This window comes from Poeciliopsis prolifica, unplaced genomic scaffold (genome assembly GCF_027474105.1).
Source record: "Poeciliopsis prolifica strain line A6 unplaced genomic scaffold, Auburn_PproV2 SCAFFOLD053, whole genome shotgun sequence".
Taxonomy (NCBI): domain Eukaryota; kingdom Metazoa; phylum Chordata; class Actinopteri; order Cyprinodontiformes; family Poeciliidae; genus Poeciliopsis; species Poeciliopsis prolifica.
The window spans coordinates 1532780-1544826 of NW_026562428.1; the positions used below are offsets into that span (position 1 = coordinate 1532780).

General features: G+C 46.5%; 1 protein-coding gene across 1 annotated transcript in view; it reads left to right on the forward strand.

Moving 5' to 3' along the window:
* The window catches only part of LOC129378661 (receptor tyrosine-protein kinase erbB-4-like), an 81043-nt gene that overhangs the window by 53201 nt on the left and 15795 nt on the right, over positions 1 to 12047 (forward strand). The window contains exon 19 of the mRNA XM_055059051.1: positions 1711 to 1893. Coding sequence (XP_054915026.1) covers positions 1711 to 1893 — 183 coding nt within the window. The remainder of the gene's footprint in view (positions 1 to 1710; positions 1894 to 12047) is intronic.

Below are 12047 nucleotides of genomic sequence, written 5' to 3' on the forward strand. Positions count from 1 at the left end.
CGCACACACACACACACACACACATGCAGAGAGCAGATTCTTCATAGAATGAAGCCTCTGCAGGGTTTGGATGTGAAGAATGTGGGGCGAAGATTCTCTTGTGTTGGCAAATATGAATCAGAGCTGATTATTTGACATGTGAAATCCCTTCATTTAGGATGCCCCTATGCATGCGTGCACTTGCTGAAATATGCACCAGTTTTGCAAAGCTCTGCAAGTCTATCACTCAGCGTATGTGGCCTAAGTGCGTGTGTTTGTGTGTGTGTGCGTTTGAGGGGAAGCAAGCAAGGGAGCAGGATGGTGAAAGTCGGGTCAGCTGGCAGTAATGGAGGTCAGCGCTGAGGGAGATGAGAGAGAAACCAAAACACACACACAGACACAAAAAAGTCACACACACTCGCAGGAGTCCTCAAACATTTGCCCGGAGCGTACAGAAGGTTCAGCCGGACTTAGTTTATGACTCCAGGGCCTCTTGGGATGACAGCGAAAGAATTAAAGCATTCAGATTCCCTTTTATCTTCCTCTGCTGAGCTGATGCCTGGCTCACGGAGTGGAGTTGTTGATAGAAAGTGTGTTAGTTATCTGCATAAAGCATGGAGTCGTCGCCGTAAAGAGTGTAGTTGTCTCCGTAAATCACGTCCATCTCTGGATAAAGTATGTAGTGGTCTACTCAAAGCCTTGAGTCGTTGGCATAAAGTGTGTAGTCATCAGTGTCGAATCATCACTGTAAAGCGTAGTCACAGGTGTAGTCACCTGTTGTTGGTGTAAAGCGTGTCCTCAGCATACAGCAGGTGGTTGGTGGCGTCAACATGAAGGTGTCGGCATAAAGACTGCAGTCATTGGCATATAGATTGTAGTGTAAAGTGTGGAGTCATCGGCCTTGGTTGTCATGATGCTACTTTTAACTGGAAGCCTCTAATGTTGCCATAAACGTCTTTATGCAGCCTGTTAGTTTTAATCTACTCCACTCTCCTTCTAACATTCATTTTCTGAATATAAATTTTCAAAGGGACCTCGTGTTTGTGTCCTCTGCCCTGAGGGCCAAGCCCGCATCCACATACGCCTCTCCTTGACCACTTGCCATATGCAAAGAAAGCCAGTGTGAGTCCTTGAGCCGAGCAGAGAGCTACTGAGGGACTGCGCCTCCATGCTTGAATCTAAGCGGGAGAGCGAGAGAGGCGAAGGGAGATGAGAGCGAATGAACGGACGAACGAACGGAGTGCTTTCCACCGACCACTGCAATCGCAGCTTCTGCCACAAGTACCCGTCCGCGCAATCATAACACTTCATCACCGCCACGCGTCCTTCTGCTTTGCAGCTCCGCAATAACAATTACCCAACACTGAGCCCCAACTGTTCAAACCTCTACGTCCATCTGCTTCTGAGAGGGATGGAGGGAGGGAGGGAGGGAGGGAGGGAGGGAGGGAGGGAGGGAGGGAGGGAGGGAGGGAGGGAGGTTAGGGAGGGAGGGTATTGGTGGGAAAAACACATTTGCACAAGAGTGAAGGAGATGAGACGGAACAGGAGTTAGTGTCATACAATAGTGCAAATATTGAGTCCAAGCAGTTGTGATGTGTTCTGATTACTGATGTCGATTCCATTTTGACCCAGTCCTATTTAGTCCAACGCAACCCATCCTGAAATGCATAAAAGGTCCACTGCTGTCCACTTAGTCCCTCTCTGTGTCCTCACCCCCCTCTCACCCAGGAGGCGCTGATCATGGCCAGCATGGAGCACCCCCACCTGGTGCGCCTCCTCGGCGTGTGCCTGAGCCCCACCATCCAGCTGGTCACTCAGCTCATGCCCCACGGCTGTCTCCTGGACTACGTCCACGAGCACAAGGACAACATCGGATCGCAGCTGCTGCTCAACTGGTGCGTCCAGATCGCAAAGGTAAGCGGACGCCGTCGGGTTATAGCAACGCTCTCCTGCACTGCTGCGGATGGGTCATATGGACCTGTGTTGATTTAACGTAGAAGAGTAAACATCAATGTGATTGATGGCAACATGTAGTGGGTTTCCACCTCCAGACTGACTGAAAACACTTTTGATATTCCTGTTTTCAAAGTGTATCATCCATTCTTTAGTGTTTTAAATGTCCCTAGCATAAAAGCTCTGCTTTTCCTCAAATTTCAAACCTTTCCTTACCTTATAATGCAGGTTACTTTCATTCCGAATTTTCCTCTTCATTCTCATTATTGTGCTGAAACCCTTCCACTGACCTCCTGTCAGTGATGTGAAGCAGTAGACACGCCTTGCCGACTTAAACTCTGTCCTCTGAGCTCGTCTCATTACTCTCAGAGTCTTAACGACTGCAGGAAATGTTCGAGTTAAGGGCCTATCGGCTCCAGAACAAACAAAATCTGCTCTCGCTGTCTTGTGTGCTTTTGCTTTTCCAAAGAACATTTGGGTTGTGTTTGCTAATTACACCACTGTTGCCAGACTGCGTGGTTCTGCGTAACTTCAATAGGTTATGAGTTATGTTACGCCGGGCGACTGTGGTTCAGTGTGTAGGGTAGTCGACTTACAGTCTGAGGGTTGGAAGTTCGATTCCAACTTCCTCCTGTCACATAACCCCAAGTTGTTCTCCACAGTTATGATGTTATTGACTCGCTTGGCTGATTAATGGAAATCTATAGAAGTAACAAACATGGATGCCGCATTTCATTTCCAACAATGAAATGCGTTGTTGGTGTTCTGGAATCTGGCATGTGGGAGATTCCTGATTGCGTTGGTATCAGTTGTTGGCCTGCCTGGTCAAAGTTGGTGGCAGACAGATGGTTCATTTCCTCACCTGCCAAGCGTTTTCAGAGTCTCTTTTCCTTTTCCTCACATTTTCCGCGATTGGGTTCCCAGATGGTCGTCCAGCACAAACCATCTGGCACTCCGGGGTTGGTCAAATGCTGGTTTAAACCGCTAATCTGCAGCCGAAACTCAAAACTACACAGAGCTACTGTAAGTCCCGTCATTGCAGGTATATAAACCAGGTAATACACTTGAAAAGGCTTAACAGAGATTATTTAGAGGGTGGCCTGTTTCGTAGGCCTCCTTCATCAGGAGATCGGTTGGGATTGATCAGCCCGGGTCGTTAAGAGCGCTGTACTCTTGTTTCGTTTAGCCAACAGTCACTTGTCAGCAATAGGAGGTCAGTGGGGGAGAAATTGGGGGGATTAACCCTTCATCCCACCATGATGGATGATTCTGGAGGTTTTAACTCGATAGGAAAACGTTGATACCCGAGGTAGAGGTCTGGCCTGGACTCGACCAGGCGGTTCAATAAACCGGCTGATTGTGATTGAAGGCAATCTGCTGCAATTCACGCTTGAACTGACTGAAAATGACAAACTGATATATTTTCAGACTCTTTGGGGCACTGTTAGCCTGCAGCGGGACGCGGCTTCCTAATTAATGGGTTTAATGACATGTTGATATATTACGTTGGTGTACAATATCCTGAGATTGGTTTTCACCAACATAATTTGTTTCGTTCGATTGAATCATCTATTTATGAAAAAATATGCTATTAAAAATGTATTACTGAAATTGAGGCTTGAGAAAAATAATATTACAAGTTGGCTAGTTTATGATCTTATAATTATGTCTAATATTATGACTATTTTAATATTTCAATCTGTTCATATCAACTCAGAACAAGATTACATCTCAAGATCATAAAATAATTACATGTGTCTGAAGATAAACTAGAGATAATTTATACAACTATTTAATCATATTTAGCGTCAAACGGAGATTAAAGTTTGGGTCACATGACTTTACCACTTGGTGCGATTGGACGTTCTGGTCGCTGCGGCCGGGTAAGCTGATGACTGCTCTCAGCCTCACCACAGAGCCCCTGTTTTAACTCCACGCATCCTGCTGCTGCTGCGTCGGAGTAAAACATCGGGAATTTCCTTCCCATATTTCCTGAATGACGAATCCCGGCTGCAGCAGGAAGTCCGTTTAGCAAGATGGCTGGCAGTTGAAATGTTCCCAGCAGGAAGCCGGGTCGCCTCCATTTGTCTGCCGGATCCTCCTTACAGGTTCCTCATCGCTTCGCTCCGGGATATTTATTCACCCCGAGAAAAGGACATCCTTTCTCCGTGGTGTGTCCCAGAGCGTTTTTCGTCAGCGTGTGCGCGTATTCGAGCACGCGAGCCGAATAAATAACCGCCGGCTTCGTCTCTGAATGATCTCTGCGCTCTCGAGGTAATGACGGGGAACCTCTCTCCAGCAGCGAGAGCATTCTTCACGAGATGCACAATTTTCTGGCTAAGGGGAGAATAATTTGCTTTGCTCTTCAGTTAGCTTTGGAAAAGGCTGCAGCAGAGATGGAGGAGGGAACCCGGAGAGCAACGGAGGTCGTGTGTTCGATTCTGTTCGCCTGTACATGCAGCAGGAAATTATTTGTTACCATAAGTTATGGATTTTACTAAGTAAAAGTTTCTGAAACAAAAAAAAAAAGAAAATTTTCCCGTCTGTCATTGGTTTTAATTGGGGGATTTTTCTTTCGATTAAAAAGTTTTTATTGTGATTCTTTGCTGATTTGTTTGTATTTAGTCACACTTTCTGTGTGTGTGTTTTCTGCTTTCTGCTGTAAATGTCATGGCAACCGCAGCCCACCCCCCTGCCCCCCCTCCTGTATAACAGCGGCCGTATGTGGGCTGTGACCCGGGCAGGTGACTGCAGAGCCACAAATTGATTGGCCGAGGCCTGTCGCCAGGCACCGACTCTTCATCACTGAGTGTTTTGGGCATTGAGATAATGGCCGCCATTAATCTCGAGCCACACTCAGGGCGGTTCACACACACCGACACACACGCAGACACGCATACCTAGCACCAAGCTTGCTCCAGATGCAGCTTCTCTATTTGCTATCCTGGATCTCTCCTTCCTTCTTGCCCTCCTTTCATGTCTTTCTGGTTTGTTTCTCTCTTTTTTTTTTGTCTCTTATTGATTCTAAATTTGTAGAAATATTCATAAATCTTTTATTTTGTCACCTTACCACTATGTAGATCTGAAGTGGGGGAAAAGGTCAAATTTTTCACTTTTGGATAAAGCTAAGACATACTGAAATCTGAAAAGTGTGGCATGATGGATTCACAGCAGAGCCTTCTGTTGTTGTCGTTTCAGCTGCAGATATTATGGGATTCGTCACACATTATTGCTGCCCTTCATTTTATGCAAGATGAATCAGGCTCACTTCAAAAGTCTTGCCACAGATAAATTTTGGACTTTGACTAGACCATTCTGACACACGTGACAGAAACTCAGCGCTCCGTCGGATGAAAACAGATCCGGTCCAGACGGCCAGCTCTGAACCAGAACCAGGACCCCCAACTGGCTCTAAGCTGGAAGCGGCCGGGCTTTGAATAGGCCGCTATTAGCCGGCTGCTGCCGGTTTCAGACAGTAATGATGAAGGCGACTCTGACCTCAGAGTTTCTGCTGATGCTGAGCTCAGAATCCCACCTCATCTCCTGCTGCTGCTTAGTAAGGAGAACGGAGAGATTTCAGATTTTCCTACTGATCTCTGGCTCTGGGAGTGTGTTAATATTCTGCACATCAGTAAGCGTGTTTGTGTGTGCGTGTGTGTGTGTGTGTTGAGATTTGCATCCCGCGGTGTTTCCCGCCCTGATCCGGCGGAGCTCAGAGGAAGACCTCGGTGTCGCTCACTTCCCCACAGTGTCGGGTTTTGGTGCTGAGCAAACACTAATCTCACCTGCTCTCATTAAACAGGCCTTCACTCTTCTTCCTCTTCCTCCTCATCCTCCTCTTCCTCCAGGAGGATGACTTCTGTCCTTTGGATCAAACCATCAGGAGGAAGAACACTGCCGTTCATCATCCTGATCTCTCATAGATCTACAGATCTGCATCTGAAGAGTGTTTTTGCAGGTTTTACTTGAAATTCTGTCCTAAACAAAGAGGCAAGAAAAATGTTTTTTTTTCTATTTACATTTTTTCCTTGAATTTGACATCGAGACCAGGACTTTTGTGATCATGACTCCTAAACAATCAGGAATGAATCTCATGGTGAAGCTGCAGTCTGGCTTCATGTCGCTCTCGTGTCTCTCTGGGTTATGACATCAGCAGTCAGAGTGATTGTATCAAATATCATTTTCGGCAGGATTCCCACTCTGTATCATGACTCGCCCTCCTCCGTGCTTCACAGTTGGTGTCAGGTTCTTCTGCTGGAGTGCTGAATTTATCGGATGTGATTCCGGATGATCCATTGAGCTTTGATTTTTTCTCTATGGATTCATAGCTGTCAGCAGGCTGGCCGTGTTTCCGTGTTATTAATAATGCAGACTCGCAGCGTCACGCCGGACGACCAAAAGCTGCCGCCGAAAAAGCCGCTTTCCGTGACGACCCGCGAAACAAAAGCAGCTAGAGTGGTCGAAGTGGGACCTCTGGAGGATTTCATGTCTCTGCTGACGCTGCAGAAAGAATGCGAGTGTGTGTGTTGGTGTGTGTGTGAGTTAAAGGAGGAGAGATAATCCTCTAGGGTCGTTCTAATTATCTGTGAGGATCAGCGGGGGAGGAAGGGGTGGTGGGTTGCAGGGCGACTGCCTGATCCAGTGGATATAAAGGCCTGATCGGATCACTCCTCATCAGTCCCATCATGGCGTTTCTGTGGATTCGCCAACAAACACAAACAAATTCGATTCACTCGGTCAAGTTTTCCAAACAGCCGATTAGGAACAGGATGGACCCGAGCTCCACGAATCCATTTCTGCTCCCAGAGTTGGACCTTCAGCAGCCGTCACGTCAGACTGGAGACAATCGGGACTCGTTTCCACGCCGGTTTTTTTTTTTTTTTTTTGAAAGACAATTATTTTGTTCCCAGACGCCTCATAAATCATTTTATCTGTTGTTTCTGTTGTTTTGATTATTCATTTGTGTAATGTAAATGTCTTGCAGTTCCAGCGTCAAATTTTCTCTAGAATTACATTATTATGCCGTTACCGTGGTATTGCTGGAAAATGTCTCAATACGACTATATTGAGGAATATTGAGACAATATTTACCCCAGAATAAACTTTTGGGACAATTTATTGACCAGCAAAATATTGTTATTGTGACAAACCAAGTCCAAGCCCCAACTGGATTTGAGAAAAAAAAAAGGAACGCTGTACGTACTGATGTATGTGCTGCGCTGCTAATTGATGCTCAGATTGTCACCGAGGCTTTAATTAAGCCTTCTTAATTAATCCCAACCAAGAGGCTGTTGTTTCCCATAATTACCTTAAAAGAGCACATTTTTATGGCACTAATCAAAGAAGTTTCTCTCATTCCGTGCCGCGGCAGCAGAAATTATTGACATTTGCTCATGTAAATGTGCCAGCGGTGCTCTTTCATCGCAGCCTGTGACATTTTGGAAGGAGCTGAGATCATGGAGACGGAGCTCTGGGATTTTTTTTTTTTTTTCTCTTGAGGAGAGGCGTAATTAAGAGCGGAGACGGCGCTGAGAAGTTCCGACATTGTTTTAAGCATCCACTCCTGCCAGCGGGAGGATCCCGGCGCCGGCACACAGAAACGCGTTAGGCTGGGGTTGATGGATAGGCGGAGGTTTTCTCGCTCCGCGGCAGCGGATCGGCTGAGCGCGGAGTAAATGGGCCTTCACCCGGCTGCCGCGCCGCCGTTATACCTGTCACATTATGTCACATCCGCCTGCTGCCTTCATTAACTACCCAAGCCGCTTGCCGTAGCCGTCCGGAGCTCATTTTGTCTTCAGGTGATAATTCCGATGCAGCTTCTCCTCGGCGTTCAGCGCCGATAATGGGACCAAAAGCGGAATTTGTTGGGCCGTGGTGTGATGGAGGAGGCCTGCCCGCTTCACACAGGCAGCAGACAAAGCAGGCGCCATGCTCTGGAGGCTGCCAGCGCGCTGGGAAATGCCCTGCCTTCTATCTGCGGCGCAGCATGTGGCGCATGACGGACGGCCACCTGCACCAGCTGCACCACCTGCGCCCAGCCCATTGTGCGCTCGCCTTATCGCGGCCGTCCCAGTTCCCGGCTCCGCTCTGCTCACATTGTCGCTGCCCGTTGAGCTGTTTGGAGGCCCGCTGGCGACGTGGTGCCTGCTTTCAGGGCCAGCCACTTATCATTCCCTCTGGAAACAGACGCCTCACCTTTTGGTTCCCTTCACACTCAGCCTAACGTCTCTTTCTTCTGTCTCTGTCCCCCAGTATAAAGTTTTGCAGCCTGTGTTGGCACCAACTAGAGAATTTTTCATGAAACCCCATGAAATTAACTAGACATAAAGACTTAAATATGTTAAAAGAAATAAGAACAAACAAATTATTACAACGTTGACCAGTACTGCAATACTGTTCTGATTTAGACTCTCCAAAAATACATCCTCTTCTGACTTTATCCAGACTAAACCTAAACTCACTCTCTACATTTTAGCTCTGCAGGTGTCTTCATTGAGATTAGTCGGCTTGAATTAACAGAGAATCCAACTGCATTCTTAAAAGAATCAAAGCATTTCATGTGAGCTAAAAAGCGTCCGATTCTGAAAAGTTGAAAACCTGCAATGTATCGAGAGTCCAAACCTGAGGAGCATCTCGGCTCCGTCTGTGGTTGTGATGGACTTTGAATGTGACGACGACTTTGGGAAAGTTCCAGTCACCCTAGTCAGACCTCACCAACCAGCCAATGAGGCACCGAGTGCCAAATTGGCTGGTTTGGCACTCGATCACCATCGTTAATGAACTGGTGATCGGTGGTGTTCAACTTTTGACCGACACCAAGTGAGGGTTCCAGCCGGCTCAAAAAACCCGGACCAAGGGGAATCCAATGTTCTGGCTCAACTACCCATCCTTAGGCCATAGAGGTGATCTGAAGTCATGTTCTACATTGACTCTCAGTTCTTCATTCTGACTCAGTTTCACCGTGTTGCAACACAGAGGGAAGAGAACCTGTCGGACTTAGAGACACTGAAGTTCCTCCCAAAGCATGTTGCCTCTTGAAGAACTCTCCTTCTTGTACTGATTTGGTTTGGGTGCCTTCAAACATCGCCCGTTTGCACCAGATTGGGGAACCATAACTGAGGACTTCAACGTTTCCACTCGTCTTTTCTTTCTCACCAGACAGAGGGAAGCTGCGAGTCATAAATAAATTCCTGATAAACTCTAATATGCATAAATAGAATGAAAATGTGTCGTGTTGCTCAGAAAACGAGACAGCTGTAAGAATCCAGAATCCATCAGAAATCTAATTAAAGTTGATCAAACTTTTTGTTATGAACTGTTGCTATTTTGTGATGCTAATTGCATTTTTGTTGTCGTTTTTCTCTTGACACAAGCAGCTTTCATGTCGTGGCCAAATTGGCCTAATTATTTCTGTGCTTCAATGTAACTAGAAACAAAAGCAGCTCAGTTTGAACTGATGTCAGTTTCATTGCCATAAATGTTGGTTCAGTCATTTAAAACCAGCCGGTAAACATTCACTGATTTGAGAACGAGACACTTGAATAAACCACCTTTTCTGCCCCACGCCGACGCTTTCAACTTGGTCTGCGCTGCCACATTAATTTCCTTCCTACTGTATGCCATCGTGGTTTGAAATTACAGTGACATGTTCAACCCTCACATCACAGCTGACCACTCGGATTGACTCCAAACGAAGCTCATTTACAGCGTTGGAACATATCCTCTTCCTCAGTGCATTCAAAACCTTCCAAAGACTCGCCTCTGACAAGAGCATTTCCTGCCGAAACTCTCATTGCTCTGACTGTGCACTTCTACTCTTGCTCCACTCACATTGTTTCCTTTAAATAGATTTAGCTTTTAATGCTTACAGCGGGCTTTCTTGCTGTGCTGAAGCTGTAATGCTTCTGCTGTTCACTTGTAAATCACTGTGAAAGCAATAGTCTGCACAGTGACCAATATACATTTAGATTAAATTACAGTCCAGGGACTGTAGAGTTTCCCTACATGCTACAGCAGTGATAGGAACATGCACTTGTAATGGGCATGTTTTTATTTTTTTATTTGTTTTCCAACACCAGTGAGTCAGATAGCCTCGTTTGCTGGTGGCTACTAAGCTAACGGCAGAGTTTTGAGAAAGCCACTCCAGAAAGTTATTGTTGTGGATTTGGGATCGGTTTACCTCAGAAATATTTGCAAGGAGTTTTGCAGTATTCATATGTTTGCACAAAGATAAATGTGATTTATTGGAAGGCTGAAGCAGCAGGGGAGTAGAAATAAGAAACACCGCCACCTGGAGGTGGAGGTCGGCGTCACTTTAAACAATTTTTTTGGCCATTTATGCAGAAAATTTGTAATGAGCTCAGAATAATGCATTAGTGTCAAAAAACATGGGGATCTGTTGTTTTAGAGTGAATTCCCGTGACCATCTTATAGACTGTGACTTCACATCTAATCAAAAGCTGGACGGCTTAAACCGGGGAACATAAGGAATCTTGATTTTCCTTCCCAAGGTCTCTTGAATATTTCTGGAATCTGTCTTACTTTTGGTTTTATGCCTGGAAACCGAACAGTTTCTGTGGACTCACTAATGGTTGGCATGCTTTCTCGACCTTGGCGGAGAGCGAATGTGGAAGTCATGCTGCTAAAGGACTTTGGTCAGGAATGGAACCCTGGACATACAGAGTGCCAAATCTTCCACTAGGACGCCTAACCTATGAGATGAGAGACACGTACGAAAGATAAAACCAGCAAAACCTTAAGAAGAAAGACAGAAATTTTTGTCCAGCAGCCTTCGTTTGTGCTAAATAGACTTGGTGGTGTTATGACAGACCAAGGAACTGATCCCGTATTCAGCTGAAGGTTCTGCCGCAGAAGAACAAAAATGCCAGTCAGAGATGTTTCTTTGAGATGATGATATACTGCGGTGTCTGCTGCTCTGGGAGGCTGACAAAGCAGGCAAGGCCGGGCCAATTGGAGTGTATTAAGCTGGATGTTAAACAAGTAGACGGCACTTTGCTGGTAGATCAATGAAAACACCTTGGTGAGAAGCGAGGCAGACAATGAAAAATTTACACCAAGGCCCACAACTCGGCTGGCGCCAGAGAATCATCAGACATTTGAAACATTTAGGTGTGTGTGTGTGTGTTGGGGAAACTGTAAATACGTGTATTGCCGTTGTGTCGAGGCGCTCGAGCTGAGCCGGCTCTCACCGCGGTGGCCGCCCCTCTCTGCCTCCCCTTTCCTCGCAGATGAATGTGAGGATAAATCGATAGCGCCGACGTCTTGACTCGCCGCTAGCTGAGCCCTCATCCATCATCCTCCGGCCTTGCCGGGAGTGACACTCACACACATACATAAACACACACGACATGACAGGGACATCCAAGAGACCACCAGTGCTGAAGAGCAAGACATTTTCCCAGGGCATATGTGCAATACATCTATCTGTCAGTCTGTTTGCATGGTTCTCTCTTTTATCCACCAAGTTGGATCACTTCCTATTCGCTGTTGGGCTGAATTCCCCGATCCAGGACACAATGTGCTGTGACAGGACTGCAGGCAACACCCCCGCCTGGCTGGAAGTGTGTTTAAAATAGATTGCTTCTCAGGCGATCAATAACAATGCTGATTACAATAAGCCCAAAGACGAGCGTGCCACGCAATATTTATCTCCGATGTCGATGTCGAGAGAAATTAGGAATCAATGGGCCACACAGCCCATTAATACACTTCGACTTAAAGTGACGGGGCAATGAGGTGAGGCCGTCGCACCGACTGCAGGGGGAATGTACAACAGCTCAAGGAGCCAATTAATTTCCAGCCTCCTCGGGAGGTAAACAGCGGCGTCCCGGTGGAGGACGAGGGCCACTCCAGGTCGGGGCGGTGCTGCTGATTGCTCTGCTTTAAGACCGCTTAAGTGTCACACTCCCAAGAGTGTTTGGGTCGATGGAGATTCAGGCAAGATTGGATCATTTGTGATTACAAGAGCAAGTAATTATAAGGAGTTGTGAGAATCGAACAGCTGGGAATTTTCATACGTCTTCATTTTTGTTGGGCAAATGTGCCAAAATACAGGTGCAAGTTCTCCTTCAGTTGAGCCTGAATTTTTAGTCTGT